Consider the following 19,541-nt stretch of genomic DNA (forward strand, 5'->3'; position numbering starts at 1 on the left):
TGCAGGTACATTTTTTCCGAAATCGCAGGCAATAAGTACTTGCTGACTTTATCACCGGAAACATTACGGACGTGGGGGTTATGCCGGGAGCATCTCAGCCCGATGTACTTCATTGGCAACAGACTTTCGCAACAGGCGATTCCTCTTATGTTTCTCGAGAGTGTTGACGATTCGAAGGACCACCCGGAAGTCCGAACTCCATCCACATATGCGGAAGGTCCAGTGGATGATTGCGCAGTCCGTACAATGGTAAGTGATGCAATTTCTCTCGCAACGCCGCACCCGGTCGAGTTCGAGTCGTTGATTCTCAACGATTCTGCCGATGAACCGGTGACGTTCATTTCCGCGTTTGCAGCGAATCACTCTGTCATACCGGCGGGTACCGTTTCCTCGGGCTTGACGGAAACGGTGCTTGTTATGCCTTGTGAATCCGTAGAGGTACAAAGCACAGGTGAGTCCGCCTTTGATACGGTTCACTCGTCGACATCGGCGTGTGTGCCTACTGGCGTAGGTAAAGAAGATTTGCACGTTACGGAGCATGCGCGTAAGTATAGAAAGACAGTGGTGAGCTTTGCTGATTCGGATGACGAAAATTGCACCTGGATGAGCGTAGAACCGCAACCCGAAGATAGTAGCCCTGCATGTCAGACGCCTGAGGGACACATGTGAGACAGAAGCAACTCACTCCCTTCTATTTGTTTAACAATTTATCAAGATCATTGATGATTCATACTGAACTACATTTTATTTTGAATTGCTTCTACTCGACGCGGCCTGGGTCAAGTGCTGTCGAGGCTCAGACAATTTTATTATATTATGTTGTGCGTCAGTTAATTATCAATGTTAACGAAAACGAAATAACGGCTAAGCTCAGTTGGCTAACAAATAACAATAATAGTTTTATTTATAGACTCTGTTCGCAAGGGAGTTCATTTGGGGACCCGAGGAAGGGAGAATCCAAATTTCCGAGAGCATAGAAGAAAGAATTGGACAGAATATACAAGTTTATTTGTACTTACAAATTGTTGTCGAAATCCGACTCTCGCAATTACGATGGAATTGATTCCACAGTCAAATTACAAGAAAATACTACGCACTAGTTGACACAAGAGTCAAACTGTACGGAATTAACACAATAGTCGAGTCACAAAATATACTGTATTAACAACAAGGTTGACACAAGAGTCAAACTATGTAATTGTCACGTACAAAGGTCGACACAAAAGTCGAATTACAAAATCGTGTAATAGGCATGGGGTTGACACAAGAGTCAAATCACGCGAACGCTACCCACTGAAGCTGACATAGAAGCCAAATTATTGTAACGAAATACTATGTTAAAGAAAAATTAAATCGAAGCCGAATTTGCCGCGCGAAGGTTGTGAGGCGTATGTACGAGAGACGGCGTGAGGGAGCCGGAAGTGGAAGCGGCCATGTGAAAAAGCTAGAATAGTCTAGAAGTCCAGAAGGTTCGAGAAACCGAGGGAGGAGATATAGATATAGTGAGGTGTGAGTGAGATGTGAGAGTGATAGGCGAGCGTTTGGAACGAGAGTCGCGAAAGCAATTGATTATTGCGGGAGAATATCATTGTAAAGTCAAGCCCTTAACCTAGCCAACTCCGAAAGTAAACCCCTGTAACTAAAACAAATAAATATATATTGTTCCACCAACAAAAAAAAGTCTCGAGTGTGTACAAATTATTTTCCTTTAAAAACTACGTGCGAAAGTTGACACAAGAGTCAAACTACAAAACTATGCACTATATACGGGGGTTGACGCAAGAGTGGTTGTGCCGGCTCCTGCCGCACGTGGCTTGGATGGATAATTCGCTCGACAATTTGACGCCTGCGCGCTAGTCTGAATTTGAATGTCTGTACCCTATTCGTCTCGAGTCAATATGGCGTAACGGCGCGTAATATTTAAATGACCTTAAGTGACTCGGAAGCTATTTATTAACCGCGGATACCTTATAATTAGGGATTTCGACTCTGACGTTGAGTTAGATACGATTATCCTATTTTCCTGTTACACATGTCATGTGTGGGTGATCTGTCGCTTCATGCAAAAGTGTTGCGTCATCTGCGTAAACAAAATGCCGCTTTGATACGGGAAAACGCATCGAAGACGAAAACGATTCGACAACTCCGTCAAAAGCTGAAACGAGCTTTGAGGACAGGTGCACGTGTGGAGAAAAAAGACACGCGCAGGCGCCCAGCGCCACTTAAACGAGACAGATGGAGCAGGCATACATTTTCGCCGTACGGTAGGAAGAGAGGGGGATATTACTCCCTCTCCATCCGTCTTACGCTTTTTCGATCAGGCTACGGATCTGACGCGAGTTTAACATTTTGTACCCATCTAAAAAAGTGCCAAGCTCCGCTGAAGAAGTTTTCACTTAAAAAAAAATTGTCCCTCGATAGTTTTCTCGATCAGCAAAAGAGTTTGTAGCCGGCAGCAAGAACGATGATGAAGCTCCAATTGCACCGGAAAAATGCTCCTTACTCGGAGGAACAAAAAGATCTTGCAAAGCAGCTTTTTTATACGCGTTTGAGAAATGCAGGATGCATGTTTCCGGCGGAAAGTACCGTGCGCAATTGGATCTCGGAGGTTGACATAAACCCCGGCTTCTGCGATTTCATATTCCAGAAGTTGAAGGTCAAAATTGAAGAGTTGCCTATCGAAAATAGGGTATGCGCTCTAAAATGGGACGAGATGACTATCAAACAATTTGAAGAATATTCGGAGAAACTCGATTGCATCGAAGGTCTGGTTGATCGCGGCCCACTAGGTCGGAGGGATGAACGCGCGCGCTACGTCTTCGTTTTTTGCGTCGACAGTTTGAACGCAAAACAATCATGGCGGCAACAACTCGCGTATTTTCGTCCCGGGACTGGCATGAAGGCCGAGGAGATTCATACCTTGGTCGATGAATGCCTCCGTTGATTGCATGAAGCCGGAGCCGTAGTTCACCTCGTGACATGCGATCAGGGTCCCTCGAACCAAAAATTGTTCAATTCTTGTTTAAAAGTGTCAGAGGAGAGTCCGCGCTGTATGAGCGGTGACCGAAACTACTTTGCTTCATTCGACTTTCCTCATTTGATAAAACGTCTTTTGAGCACGTTGCGAACACACCAAATACTGTACTGGAGGGGTCAGATTATCGCTTCCTACAAAGATTTTGTAAAAACTTAGAGATACGATAACTGCAGTACTACCTCGAATCTACTTTCTCACATCTCCGAGGCGCACTTGTTTCCATCGTCCTTCCAGGCGATGAACGTTGAGCGTGCTTTTCAAATTTTGAGCCGCCGACTTGCAGCGGCAATAACAATTGCAGGCAAGGATCCGCACGGGCTCAACACGGAAACGTGACAGGCTAGCGCAGCTTTTGCTGAGCGTATGAATAAAGTCATCGATTCGTGCAATGCCTACGAGCTTTTGAGCCGAAATCTGGATAAGCGCCCGCTTGCCGACAAGAAACCCGAGATCGAGGAAACGCTTACAGAGTTCGTGAAGTTGTCTTCGGAATGGACAATTGCTGACCCAAGGAGAAAGGGGACGGCTGAAAATACTTCGCGAGCTATTCTGCTAACGTATCCGACGATAAAAGAGAAGTATCCCCGATTCGAGTTGGCAGCCGGACCATGCAACCAAGATTCCGTCGAACACCTCTTCTCGAAATTTCGCCAGCGAGGTGGTCACAACCCAAATCCCACGGCTCGGACGGTTCGCTTGTCTCTGAGACACATCCTTTCTACCGGATACATCGGCAGCGGCAGCAGAGGAAATGTACAATGTTCCGACGCCGTTGCTTTAATAGAACCCTGCACGATGGTAGCTCGGGCTTTCGATACGCCAGAGAGTATGCCTGCGGATCCCACCGAACACGAATTCGACGAGGATACGGCAGAAGTAGAAAATGACCACGCGTGTATTGAACAAGTGTAGTATATTTTTATCGTTGCGGATTGATGTGATAATCCCCTCAAATTGTATGGATTAAAAAATTAATATAAATGATAAATTAGTTTATTGTCATTAGTTGTTGCATGAAAAAAAATATGGTTATTAGTAAAACTTTGACTAGTTTACTTGTTAATTTGGCAACGTCAAGTTGTCAGCTGTCAAGTGCATAACCTCGAGACCGGAAGTCTCTATTTCTAACAACTACAACGGAAGTCTAACATTTTTATAACATTCATAACAAGAATAATGTTCATCGGATACGTAGGTGATTTCACTTTTTTCCCAGCATTTACGACCTCTTCAATTGTTTTTCGAAAGTCACGGTCCATTTGCTGCCATGAAAAAGTCTAATTTTGAATAATTATTTTCTTGTTTAAATATTCGGGAACTCGCCTGATCTTTTTGTACAGCCGTTTTTGAATATTTTCCGAAAAATCAGATTTTTCTACCGGTTTTGAAATACTGTGCATGATCTCATTAAACAATGATTGGATTCAAGATTTTCGGTGGGGAAACGGCTGAATGGAGGTAATATTAATAAACAGCTGAAAGAGAGTTTTTGTACAATCGATCCGGTCTCCAATTTTTTGTTAGGTAGATTTTTTCTTCTCCGGGTTACCAAATAAAGAAACGAAAAAAAAAATAGAAAAATGGACAAAATCTACACACTCTCAGAATTGTTATTTTTCATTCCTTTTTTCTCTTCTCGGTTATCAAAAATACAAAAAAGAAACCGGGATTAAGTAAAAATTCGAAATAAAAAAAAATGTAAGGAAAAAAAAATCGGTTCACTCTCACTTTCATCTATTTTCTCTCTTATGAGTTACCCGAAATAAAAAACGGGCAGGGATTAAGTAAAAAAAAGGGGCGCCAAAAACGAGGAACAAATCGATTCACTCTCGGTATTTTATTGTTTCAATTATTTGTTCTCTTCTGGGTTACCCCCACTACAAAAAAAGTGGGTTCAGTAAAAAAAAAGCAAAAGGAAAGAAGGAAAAAATCGACCGGCTCTCGAAATTTTCTTTCTTTCATTTGTTTTTTCTCTCCGAAAATACAAAAAGAAAGCCGGGATTGGATTAAAAAAAAAAAATAAAGAAAAATTAAAAAAAATAAAAAAAAATGGGTGCGTGTACTTATGTACGGGCGTGAGAAGTTATACTTCTTTGGCATCATTAAAAAATACACAACATGTCAAAATCTTCTGTCACACAATGATAAAGAAAAGAAGTATGTAATAAAAAACAATGAAACAAATAACGGATGTCTTACATTATATTTAAATAATCTATTAAATTTTTGTCACGAACTTTTTATTAAATGTTCTATTAAATTTAATTCTTCATTTTGTAAATATTAAAAAACCAATAATAAATATTCAACATTGATAATTTAATAATATTTAGTATTAATTATATTAAATAATGATATTTTAATTTATATCAATAAATAATACATACGGATAACTAACCTCAATTATATTGGAGCACTTGAAAAAGTATTTTAGCACAATTTTTTCACTAATATTCACAAATAGTAAATAATATTAATCCAAATATTCAATTTAAATCACTACTGAATATATTTTATTGCCACATATATAATTCGCACTTGTATGAAAGTAAAACACGTGTTGTGACTGTAAAAACTAAAACCATGCGGATAAATATTTAGCTTTTTTTCGAGACTTAATGAATTCGGTTGAGTGGGCAACTTCATCCTGTTAATTTTGTGTTACAGTGATGCGCGCGCATGAATTCGGTTGAGTGGGCAACTTCATCCTGTTAATTTTGTGTTACAGTTTTGTGTTACAGTGATGCGCGCGCATCGTGAAATTTCACTCTCATCAGTTTTTCATAACGCGCCTAAAGAAGTATAACTTCAAAAATGAAAAGTGAACTGCGATCAAACCCGTGTCCCGCATCACTCCATCCTCATGTGGTATCCACTCAGCCACGCTACAGCTACTTCCATGATCGCGCGTTAGCTCGGAATATTTACGGAGCTTGCTTGGAATTCGCTGATGATTTTCTGGAAGATTCAGTTCGAGAGAAAAAAAATTTCCCCCAACCACCTGCGTATTGCACATTTTGCATAAATGCTATCGAGCTGGCTTCGTAATATTTTTACATAGACTGCGTGTACAAATATTCGAGACCACCAGGCGTCACATATTTTCATATCAATAAAAAAATAAAATTTATTAAAAAAAAAAAAAAGTATTCGGGCTGGGAATGGTTAATTATTTTGGTTCAGCGTCTGCTAATTGAATCCAAAATTTATCAAATCTGGAGATACTTTTATTCGCTGACATTCATAATTGAATCAAGAAAAATCCCAATTCTTGCATTCCTGGAAACATCTGTGTGAGCGGGGACAAGGATGCGATTGGCAACCACTTGCTCGATCGACCGAGTATATCATATACATATACACGACTGTCGGCCACCTTCGGTGCGTGGCCGCCTAGGTGTCACGTCGACGCTCCAACCTAGCTGGTATCACGAAAATCCGAGCGTTGGAGATCTCCATACTCATCTCTTCCGTGACTGACTTCGACGAGCAGTTCGCGGCCTCGTTCATTCCGTAAAATCGAGTGTTTTCGAACGCCTGCGTATGTCGATTCGACTGCTTAATCTGGTCTCCAAATAGTTCGTGCAGAGATGAGTAGGGAGATCTCCAACGCTCGGCTTTTCGTGATACCAGCTAGGTTGGAGCGTCGACGTGACACCTAGGCGACCACGCACCGAAGGTGGCCGACAATCGTGTATATGTATATGATATACTCGGTCGATCGAGCAAGTGGTTGCCAATCGCATCCTTGTCCCCGCTCGCACAAATGTTTCCAGGAATGCAAGAATTGGGATTTTTTTGTTTCAATTATGAATGTCAGCGAATAAAAGTATCTCCAGATTTGATAAATTTTGGATTCAATTAGCGGACGTTGAACCAAAGTAATTAACCATTCCCAGCCCGAATACATTTTTTTTTTTTAATAAATATTATTTTTTTATTGATATGAAAATATGTGACGCCTGGTGTTCTCGAATATTTGTATACGCAGTCTATGGAAAAATATACGAAGCCAGCTCGATAACATTTATGCAAAATGTGCAATGGGCAAGTGGTTGGAGGAAATTTTTTTTTTCTCGAACTGAATCTTCCAGAGAACCATCAGCGAATTCCAAGCAAGCTCCATAAACATACCGAGCAAACGCGCGATCACGGACGTAGCTGTGGTGTGGCTGCGTGGATACCACATGAGGATGAATTTTCAATCACAGGTTTTTGCGCGAAGTTTTCCTGTATTTAAGTTAATTACTGCTGCCTTTGCTATAATACTGCATTCAAGTCTTAAACAAAACACTAAAAAATTGGTTAACCAATTAATGTAAAACAAAATGTTAGATTGAGCTTAAAATTTAAGCCGGAGTTACATAAACTAAGATAATTACAAGTGCAATATTGTAAATATTGAGCATTTATTGTTCATCTAAATAAATATGGTTTCCTCCTCAAAAAAAAAAAAAAAACATGAGGATGGAGTGATGCGGGACACGGGTTCGATCGCAGTTCACTCTTTTTTTTTTTTTATTTTTAAATTCAATCCCGGCTTTTTTTTTGTATTTTCGGAGAGAAAAAACAAATCAAAGAAAGAAAATTTCGAGAGCCGGTCAATTTTTTCCTTCTTTCCTTTTGCTTTTTTTTTACTGAACCCACCTTTTTTGTAGTGGGGGTAACCCAGAAGAGAACAAATAATTGAAACAATAAAATTCCGAGAGCGAATCGATTTGTTCCCCGTTTTTGGCGCCTCTTTTTTGATAAGGAAAAGTTTTGACAGTAATGTAAAATAGAGATTACTAAACACAAATGTATTGTTTTTTAATAACACCGGCCCACAAACAAAAAAGTGGTCTGTACTTTTGACCGGACCTACCTATCTTTATGTATTTTGACGCGCTCAATCCGAATCTGAAGTCAGTTTTGCCCGTACACCCTCAAAATTTTGAGTAAATTGCAAAAAACCATAAAAATCGCCAAAAATTAGCATTTTTGGTAAGAAAAAAATTTATGGAAGTATAGACTAAGTATGATTTTTATGCATTTTGGTCCGCTAAACCCAAATCTGAAGTTTATTCAACCATAAGCCTTTTAAAATTTAATTCGGCCGGTGTTATTAAAAAACAATACATTTGTTTTTAGTAATCTCTATTTTCCAATACTGTCAAAACTTTTCCTTATTAAAAAAAAAAAAAACGCCCATTTTATATCAGTCTTGACGAGCATTTCTTAAGAAGTTTGAGAGATGCGAGGTCGGAACGACAAAATTATTTCAGTAGCAACAATGTATGGACCCCTCTCCTTTTCTGATATTGGCAGCCAGTTAAGAGGCTTCACAGTGTTCAGTTTAGTGCCAGCAGCTCTCGAGGTAGCAAGATGGTAAGTGAATTACATAATTATTTTACATGTATGGAAAAACCGGCAGGTTTGACGATCGTCTATTTACTTTATAGATTAAGAAGAGAAAAAAAGGGAAGGACCTGTAGTCGTATTTTATACTTTATTTAATTTTCCTTGAATTGTCAGACGTTTTTATTTTTGATTGTATAGGAAGAAGACGTGTGGGGAATTCCATTCTAGTGCCCAAGAATATAGTACACATTTTCGATCATTTTTCTTTTTTTTTTTTGGAAAACATTTTCCTCAATTTCCAAATTTCCTTAATTTTTTGGTATTCAAATCGATTCTTAACAATTTTGCGCACAGGTGGGATTTCTTTAATTATTTTTTCCCTAATCCTGAGGATATTTCCTATCTGAGACCACTGTCAATAGGCGAGATTCCGAATATCATAAAATTACCTTTTTTTCTAATTAAAAAGAAAATCACATAAGGCCACTAAGAACTCGAAATGAAAATCTGAAAAAATTAGAGATGTTTTTTTATATTCTAAGCCATTCACGTAAATAATCCGTTTAACGACCATCCTAATAGATATACATTGTATATAGGGCATTCCGCGTCAAATTTGCAACCCATGTACCTCACCCTCTTCGATTTCGATAATTCTTTAGTATGATGTTAAAACCACGGTTTCAATCGACTTGAAACAGTGTTGGAATTTTTCGCAGATTTCTTTAGCCACCACTGAAATAGAAAAAAATTGTAAAACCAATTCCGAAAAAGCTTCTTTTAAAATTCTGAAGAAATTTACACTAATTTTATAATTAAGAATATTATTTGTAAGCACGACACGATAACGGGATCTCAACATCTACTACTTTTCTAGCTTTCTTTCTTGACAAAGGTAATACGTCGGTTGCCATGTACAGAGACACGTATAATGAAAAAATGAGACAGCAGCTTTCTGACACTACTACGTATAGAATTACTAGATATGATTTGTGTAACTCCTTACAAAATAGGGTGAATAAGCTCTCTTTTAATTGGTTTACCTCTAAATTTATAACTAAAAATCTACATCGAAACATTTCTACGTACAATAGTGTGATGGAGCTGGAACATTTCTAATGAAATGTAACAGTTTATATCCTCTCGTAGGAACATGCCGGGGATCATTTAGATGAGTACAAAATTTATCATGCAGCGTAGCCCGCCTTATGCGCTTGGCTTTCTTATCGGCAGCAGTGCTCAAATTACGCGATTATGCACTTCATATGCACTGTCGCCGAGCCCGGCGAGAGGCCGTGTGAGCAGTCTCAATGCTGCTTCCAGGCGTAACGCACGTCTAATTAAATATAATATAACGTTAACGCTTCATCTTACCATTTGTTGTTATCAATTATCACTCAATTCTCTGTTTGAATAAACATATAAATACCTATATAATCGTTGCGCAATATTTGCATGACAAATTTGGCGATCCTGCCAGGATCCGGTTTAAACCAACGAACGCGGCGCGCGTATCAAACGGCCAGATCATAGTGACGAACTTTGGAAGTGAGTGCATAAGCCCAATAAATTCACGCACGAACCTTCGGCTACGCGTTTATAAGTAATTATTACGAATTGTACCTAGCAAGGGATAGAGTGAAAGGCCGCCTTGCGTAGACAATCAAGGACTGCGTGTAGACCGCTTGATAACCAGGGACTGAGTGTAGACCGCCTGATTCTACACTGGACAATTCCCATAGTAAACTTGTGTATTTATTGGAAAGGAAGCAAGTATAAAATTCTGCACTCCTTAGATACAATAAACTTCGCGTTTAAACCGTCTAAGTGAAGTGAAGTGAGAATAAGGACACTCAGACTCGAACCGCTCTTATATTCTTGCCCCCGGTGCCTGTCAGAGACTCCAGGACATCGAAGCCTCGTACCGACGGCTACCACGATCTTCGAGTGTGATGCTTCACACCTCAATTTGGCTACTCCTAGCGTAAGTACAAGCATTTTGTTACTTACTCGAGTCACCATAAACTTATCGAAGGACAAATCGTGATCGAAACTAAGAATTTGATGGTCAAACTTGAATCATTCAAATAAATAAAGTCAAAGCTTGACTCAAGGTAAATTTAAAAATAAATTCACAATGGACGTGAACGAAAACAATGACCGGAGATCGGCAGTACCTCCCACTATTGTTGAGACTGCAGAAGATGGACAATCCGTCACTTCTGAATCCCGGTTTGAAGAGAGATTTTGGGATTTGACGAACCAAATGACTCAGCTTGTGAATAGGCTACAAGAAGCCACCGAACGTAATGATTTAACTGCAATGGGCAGATACCGTCTTGGTCTAGAGCAATTAAACGGAGAGAGGTTAACTGCGCGTCAACTTGCTCGCCGCGAAGATTTGCCTATAGAAGAGGTTACCCGTTTTATTCTATTGAGAAATCAAGAACGCCGTGAACACGACTTCATTCGTCGCAATAATGTAGAAATAAATCGAAACTCTGAAACAGTTCCGCGTCCCGAAGACACGCTTGAAAGCGTCACCAACCAAATGTTTCAGGAAATGCAACAACCGAATAACCAATTAACCGAAGAAAACCGTCAAGAGGAAGCTCTTACAAATAGTAATACCAATCGAGAAGCAATCAATAACTATTATCGCTTAACAACTAGCGATGATCCGAATGTTTCTAATATTTTGAGACCGCCCGGAAACCATACCGGAGCGATACCGCGAATTCAACTAGATACCGCGCGTCTCGTTGAATCAGAGGTGGAAGGTCCTACTCAGATAGCTCCCTCAATCGTAACAAACCCACCACGTTACTCGGCATTATACGGGCTCGCTCAAAACCGATTGCTGCCACCGACGCCGCGCATCAATGAGGTGGGCTCCCCAGCCAATTCAGACTCGGACCATCAAGGTATAAATGCGATGCCAATACCGACCCTTCACCAAAATCGCTCATTAGAAAACGACCGATTCTCCACCGCGCGAGCCAATGTAAACCATGATATCTTGTCGGATACGGATTCGACACTGCAACGCGTTCTCGAGGAAAGCCGACGTTTATCACGGATGCCGAACGTACGCCTTACACCAAGGCCTAGTCCACAGTGGCCTAATGGTCCGACGGATTACGAAATCCCACGAGGTACTGGTAGCAATACCCGTAACAACGTCCCGCGTCGTCGTCTAGAACAGCAAGAAGAGGATGAACTTCGAAGAGCCTTGGAAATGTCTGCTACTTTACCACATCGTCGTCCGGACACTGTGACGTTCAGTATGTCCCAGTTGCTGAGTGATCCCAAAGCTTTACGCCAACAGCAAGAGATAATGAGAAACATTGAGGAACTTGCGCGAAGAAACCAAACAAGAATTCAACTACCGGCAACTGCGCCACCACGAGACGTGTTTCCCCCTCGGAATCCAAGAGACCCAGGCCCGTATGCACGAACGGAAGCTTACTTGAATGATGTCAGCCTACGCCCCGATGCTGCCGGAAGATACCCCGGAGAACCAAATCGCCCAGCGGACGAGCCCTATGCGATCCAAGATTTCCTACCCGCGTTTCAAGCCATCAAGATGATTGATTGCAGACTGGAAGGTAAAGCAGGCGAAGACGTACACGCTTGGATCATGCAAGTAAAAGCCGCCGATATGGTAGTTATGCCAACCCAACGTTTCCCGTTTTTGAGCATGGTAATCAGCTTGAAGACAGGAGGAGCTCTTCAGAAGACCATCAACCAGAGGAGACCTCGTACAATCCCAACTTTACTCGAAGTCATAAGATCAGCCGTTATTGTCGAGAAAAGTGCCACCACATTGGAAATGGAGCTTGGCAGAACAGGCCAAAAGGGCGACACGGTGGACGCCTACAATCTCAAATTCAATCAGATCTACCAAGACCTCGTAGCTGCCTTCTCGAATCAACAACTACGAGCGAACATCGATCCTAATCTTCAAGACCTCGAAAATAGAGTGTGCCAGTACTATCTATATGGACTTAATCCGAGGATATTCCATCAAGTCAAAAACCGTCAGTACTTCAAGTTACTAGAAGCCCAGAAGGCCGCGAAAGAAGCCGAAGGCGAGGAATTGAATTTCCGAATGCATCAACAACAGCTGATGAACAGTAACGACACAGCCTCGAAACCCACGTTTTGGAACAAGTCCCAAATTTACGGGCCAGGCAGCGCATCAGATACGCGAAGATTCCAGGTACAACAAAGAACCTCGACGAACTCGCCAAGGTCAACTCCTCGACCACCAGCGTCTGTCCACCACCACGATAAAGCGGAACAAGATGAAGATAAAGAACTCCAGAGATGTGAATGCCACACCTGTAACACACATCGGACCGCCCATGAACAACAAGCAGTATGTCATAATTGCGGAACCAGAGGACACTACAGCCGGAACTGCTACGCTCCGCGCCGACCACAGAACGACCAACGCCGTAATACTAACGGCAATAAGCGAGACGCAAATTTTCAAAACGCCAGCCTCAAAGACAAACCGCCCAACGACCAAGTCAATTGCACGTCAGAGGAACTCCAGTCAGAGGAAGAGGAAATAAAGGGACAGGAGGACGAACTAGAGGACGAGTGCCAACAGGAGCCCGTGTATGTTCAGTTTCACAGGGGTTACTACAGTGTGCTGTAATAAAATTTGGAGAAACAAAGCAAGGAGTAGCCCTTATGGTCGATACAGGTGCATCAATAAACCTCATAAAACGGAAGGTTATTTATCCATCGGATAAACAAATTTGTCCAATTATCAAACGCAAAATTTCCTTTAAGACTGGCAAAGCGCTAAATTCCGCGAATGAAATTGCTGTACTAACTCACATGGGGCTAAAGGACGAATTCGTCATTATACCAGACGATTATCTGCCTGACGAAGAAGATGGAATCATGGGAAACCCGTTTATGAGGAGGCGAGATTTCCAGTTGAATGCCTCGACGCTCACCCTGAAGAATAAGATACACCACCTTAGTAGCGACCGAAAAATTTGATTTAAACCAAATTCGGTGAACAAAATTGCCATCGATACCGACGAAAAGAATCTCGATCTCATGTTACGCATGGTCTATAAAGATGGAATGCCTATGGAAAATATCCCGGTGCAGATTGTACACACGAACAATCATGGTACGGCTTATGGAATCATCACCACCGCTGAAGACGAAGATATCGAGCTCGGACTGGAGAACGTCCAAGTCCACCGAGTGAAGAGTATGTCAACCCCGGGTGTATGGCAACAACCACGTGATGAAAGAGAGCAGGCGCTCCAACATACTGTCGACTTGAAACACCTACCGGAAGAGTACCAGAAAGAAATTTGGAGTATTCTTCAGGATTTCAGCGATATCTTTGCCTTACAGGAGGAAGACATGGTCAATGGAACTTCAATGACTGAACATCGCATCGAGTTGTCAGATCCTCAACGCATTGTAAATGTGAAAAGTTTCCGTGCTCCACAGCTGCACCAGCAGGTTGTAAAAGAGGGAGTTGAGAAAATGTTGAAACAAGGAATAATAACGGAATCCGAGTCGCCATATAACTCGCCAGTTTGGGTTGTACCCAAAAAACCGGGCCCCGACGGAAAGCCCAAGTATAGAATTGTGATCGATTTCAGGAAGATTAATGAACTTACCGTTCAGGATTCTTATCCGATACCAATAATCGAGGATTTACTCGATCACATGGGAAGGGCCAAGTTCTTTACTACTGTCGACATGGCCGCAGGTTTCCACCAGATCAACATGGCTGCTGACTCCAAGAAATATACTGCCTTCTCAACCCCCGACGGGCATTTCGAATACCAACGAATGCCTTTCGGATTACAGAACGCTCCTGCGACCTTCCAACGCATGATGAACGATGCGCTGAGAGGATTGAATCAGAAGATCTGTTGCGTCTACATTGATGACGTAATAATTTTTGGTGAGACGGAGGAAGAATACCATCAAAATGTAAGAACCGTATTTCAGCGTTTGAGACAATGTAACCTGAAACTCCAGCCAGAGAAGTGCGCCTTCATGAAAACTGAAGTGAGATACCTCGGATATGTCATCACTGACGAAGGGAGCAAACCAGATCCGGAAAAGACCAGAGCGATACCCGTTCCAGTCAACGTTAAGACGATTCGATCCTTCCTTGGTTTGACGGGGTATTACCGAAAGTTCATACAAAACTATTCAATGTTAGCGAAACCATTAACAAGGTTAACAAGAAAGGACACCCCATGGGATTGGTCAGCAGCCTGCCAAGAAGCCTTCGAAACCCTGAAAGAAAAGTTGGTCACACCACCGATACTTGTGAGATCAGACCCAGCTAAACAATACGTCGTAACCACCGACGCGTCAAACGATGGAATTGGAGCGGTACTATCTCAAGACGGCCACCCCATATATTTCTTATCTCGAACCCTGAATGATGCGGAAAGGAATTACAGCACGACAGAGAAGGAGATGCTTGCTGTTGTATGGGCCGTCAAGAGACTAAGAGTATATTTGCTCAATACACCGGATAAACCCTTCATCATCCGCACCGATCATCGTGCACTCGTATGGCTGAAAAATTGCGTAGACCCCAGTCAACGCCTGCTGCGTTGGAGACTAAGATTGGAGGAATACTCATTCCTGATAGAACATGTTTCGGGAAAAAGTAACGTAGTAGCGGATGAGTTATCTAGAGTCTTTCGCACAAAGGAAGAGATCTTCGGAAAACTCACCGAATTGGAAAAGGGACTATACGAAATCACACCCATTGATAGGAATCCCAAGTGGGTCCACCATATTGCCGCACGCCACATTGACATCGAGAGATTGTCACTCACAACAGGCAGAACAAAATCTCACATCAAACTCGTTCCCAACCGAAATCGAAAAGGGGAGGACGGCAAATGGGTGAAGATTACCCTAGAAGAAAAGGATGCCTCTGACAACACCCTGATTATACCAAAGAATCAGACGGATAGACGTGAGAAACTCAGAAACTACATTCATCCGAAAAGGTACGAAAAGATATACTTCTGGATTGACCCTAAGAAAACCACCAAAGAAGAAACCAATTCGATCATCGAAGATCTCAAGAGGATACGTCAGGACTCAGGTGCAGACATATCATTTTGCTTGACAGGAAAGGATGTGCCTAACAAACAGCAACAGAAAGAAATCATGGCCAGCGCTCACAACGACATCAATGGACACTTCGGCCTAGCAAAAACAATTGACCGAGTAAAAGAAACGGCCGTATGGTCACGTATGGAGAATGATATCAATTCCTTTATCCAGGCATGCCCCACGTGTCAGATGTATAAAAAGGAAAGGATACAAATGAAATCACCCGCTATTCTTTTCGAAACCTTTGCTGAAAAACCTAACGATCAAATTTCAATAGATATCGTCGGACCTCTGGTCGAATCTTGGAATAAACACCGATATATCCTCACGATGCAGGATTCAATAACTAAATTCATTAAATGTGCCCCACTTACGAACAAAACCGCGACAGAAGTTATCAAGGCTCTATCAGAGTACTGGATAGGTAACTTCGGGTGCCCCAAAGTAATCCTGACGGACATGGGAAAGGAGTTTTGTAACGAGCTGACCGATTCCTTTCTCGAACACTGTAATATCAAACATATCACCACAACTGCATATCACCCGCAGTCGAACGGCTCTATAGAACGAATGCATAGTGTCTTGAAAGACTATATTCGAACTGCCTGCAAAGAGAGAATACACACTTGGGACAAGGTTTTAATAGAAATGGCACGTGCCTATAACACTTCCGTTCATCAATCAACAGGTGAAACGCCTCACAACCTCATGTTCTGTCACGAAGCCAACAATCCTGACGGTTTCCGCGAAAACCGATTGGAAACCGTGATTAGTAAGAAAATGTTGTGGATACGAAAATGGGAGGAACGGTTCGAGAAAGCTCTGGTCTGGCTTACCAAATCCAGAGAGAAAAACCAAAAACAAGTGGACCAAGGAACACGACGACAAACTCCTTTATATCAAGTGGGAGATAAAGTAATGATCAAGAACCATACGCGACAGAACGCCTTGGAAAGGATTTGGAATGGACCATTCGTCGTCGTCGAGATCAACGAACAAAAAGGAAATATCACTTACAAGAAAACCGCGGATGATTCCACAGCGTCTTATTGGAAGACCCATCTGAATAATACCAAACCGTACTACGAATACGACACCGGACCAAGGGAAAACGATCCAATCCCTAGAATTAAACTAAAACGGGTTCAGGGTAACGATTGGATCTCCACGGAATAGAGTCTTAGTTTCTTTTGTTATAGGTGTAGCAGTCTGTCCCTAGCCTACTTCGATCTCTCAGTTATCAATGGGACTTTACTCCAGGAGGAAGTGGGCAAAGTATACATGTACCAGGAAAGATGGAAGATATTCCAATCCATTGACGCAAGTGGGTTCACCAAACCATTACTCGACATTCGCGACAAACTCGGAGGCCTCCAGACGATATGGGATACCTATCTGGACCATTGGAACCCTGGTCAGCGATCCCTCGCCCAGTCCGCCCTGGACGCTTTAGATTTAGAATTTGCCCGCGCCTCGTCACACAAGAATATTTTGGAAGTCATTTTAGACTTGGGTGCGCCTATTCTTCAAATGATGCGTCGCCCCTCTAAATTAAGGGAATCTCAATCCCACGGAACCAAAACAAGTACCCCGAAAGCGCTCGCGTCGGGCGATGTTACTTACGAAGCCTCGCGCGAAGCTGAGGCGGTATTTGGAAAACATGTCCTCCTGACGGGCCTGGCAAATGAAATGTATCCCCTAAGGAAATCTTATCTCACGCCAAACATCAGACCGAAAAGAGGAATGTTTAACTTTTTAGGAACAATCCAAAAATCAATCTATGGAACTGCTGACGCGGATGATTTGGAAATAATTAATGGGAATCTAGCCTCACTAAAAAATGTAACGGACACTCTAAATCTTGTTGTAACCAAGTCCTTGCACATCAATCAAGTCCAAATTAATATCTTGAACACAAATCAGCTCAAACTTAAACACTCTTTGGAAACTGTATGGGGACAATTAGAATCATTAAAAATAAAAGGTAACGAAACGCTTGCTTATCAGGAATACATGGAAGCTATAACTCTAAGTTTATTTGAAATTAAGGAACTGCAACGACTAATCGACCTGGTAATGACTGCCGTGCAATTAGGAAGGCATGGTATCATCGATAACACCCTTTTTACTCCAAAGGAGCTTATGACAGCTCTTCAAGCTTTCGACGCCAATGACAAAAAGACACTAATACCTATTAAAGAGGAAAATTACGAGAAATTTATTAAAATAAGTGATTTAACCATAACCACAGATAAAGGCAAACTTATCTATATACTCACAGTGCCTTACTTAGAGAAGGAACCTTGGGTAATAATTCAGAATACCCCGGTACCCGTAAGAATAAATCACACTTATGTAACGCTTAACCCAACATATGCTTTGAAATTAGTACGTAAGAATTTTATAAGAGAAGTCACATTTTCTCAACTGAAACAGATAACCGATTATTTCATTGGTGATTACCGCGATGTGGGACATCGCAACGATACTATTGAACTTTGTGAGAAAATAACTGATCCCATACCACGAGGATGCACTCTGAGTCGTTTTCTCGTCACAGATATTGCTTACATAAGAACGCAGGGATCGCAAATAATCTTACCTTCGAAGCCAATTGAGGTAACCATAACATGCGCTTCAATGCAGACTTTTATTATTCAAATCACCAAGCCATCCCTGATAACCACGAATCAGAGCTGCGAACTTCAAACTTTGAAAACGCGAGTCAAATTAATCGTAGAACATATGTCTTCTCAATTAACAGAAATACATGCAGATACCATTTCCCCGCTAAACAAATTTGTAACAGGCCGGGAAATTGTATTGCATCACGTGATTAACTTGGATACCCTCAAGGATCAAGGACAAGCCATTTTAGACCTTAAGAGTGTCCTCGCGAATAACGAAGCGACCCTTCGGGTCAACAATACATGGGCTAACTTCAAAGGTATAGGGATCCCATCAATAGCTGTCGTTTCTGGAACGATATCCGTCTTGTCTATTCTACTCTTGCTGTGGAAATTTAATATACCAACCTATATTTCGGCGTTCGCCGGATATTGTTGCCAAAGGAATCCCTCTGCTTTGGAAGTAGTAGAACGAAGGAAATTAAAACGCAGGATTGAGACACAGGCTAAACGTAACGAAAGAATCCTACGAGAAATCAGAAGCCGCAGGGACGCGCCTTTGTCTTCGTCGGGGGATGTGATGGAGCTGGAACATTTCTAATGAAATGTAACAGTTTATATCCTCTCGTAGGAACATGCCGGGGATCATTTAGATGAGTACAAAATTTATCATGCAGCGTAGCCCGCCTTATGCGCTTGGCTTTCTTATCGGCAGCAGTGCTCAAATTACGCGATTATGCACTTCATATGCACTGTCGCCGAGCCCGGCGAGAGGCCGTGTGAGCAGTCTCAATGCTGCTTCCAGGCGTAACGCACGTCTAATTAAATATAATATAACGTTAACGCTTCATCTTACCATTTGTTGTTATCAATTATCACTCAATTCTCTGTTTGAATAAACACATAAATACCTATATAATCGTTGCGCAATATTTGCATGACAATAGTGTTCCTCCACGCGCATATGGGCTTCCAAAAATCCACAAAGAGGATGTCCCTTTAAGAATAATAGTCTCATTTGTTAATAGCCCGACCTATACCTTAGCCAAAACTATCAATTCATGGCTCACCACCAATATAAAACCTCCCATCTCGAGAGTTAAGGATAGTTTTTTATTAGTTGATAAAATTAAGACATTGATTATCCCGGACAATTACACGTTAATATCTTTAGATGTAATTTCACTGTTTACTAATGTTCCTACAGATCTCGCTTTGCGTGCAATAAACAACCGTTGGGATTCTTTAGAAAATAAGATCCCAATTCCCCTTAGTGAACTTGAAAAAGCCTTAATAATATGTTTTGACTCCGCAATTTTTAAATTTAATAACGAGACTTATGCACAACAATTTGGTTTGCCTATGGGATCTCCTCTTTCCCCAATCCTGTCAGACCTCGTCATGGA

The 19,541-nt window shown here is 41.7% G+C and overlaps 1 protein-coding gene across 1 annotated transcript; it reads left to right on the plus strand.

Moving 5' to 3' along the window:
* The first annotated feature begins 9,508 nt into the window (after positions 1-9,508).
* Positions 9,509-19,541, plus strand: LOC124218060 (uncharacterized). The gene is made up of 2 exons (XM_046624425.2): positions 9,509-10,361; positions 16,708-19,541. The coding sequence occupies exons 1-2, from the start codon at positions 10,330-10,332 to the stop codon at positions 18,734-18,736; spliced, it is 2,061 nt and encodes a 686-aa protein (XP_046480381.1). The 5' UTR covers positions 9,509-10,329; the 3' UTR covers positions 18,737-19,541.

This window comes from Neodiprion pinetum, chromosome 4 (genome assembly GCF_021155775.2).
Source record: "Neodiprion pinetum isolate iyNeoPine1 chromosome 4, iyNeoPine1.2, whole genome shotgun sequence".
Lineage (NCBI taxonomy): Eukaryota > Metazoa > Arthropoda > Insecta > Hymenoptera > Diprionidae > Neodiprion > Neodiprion pinetum.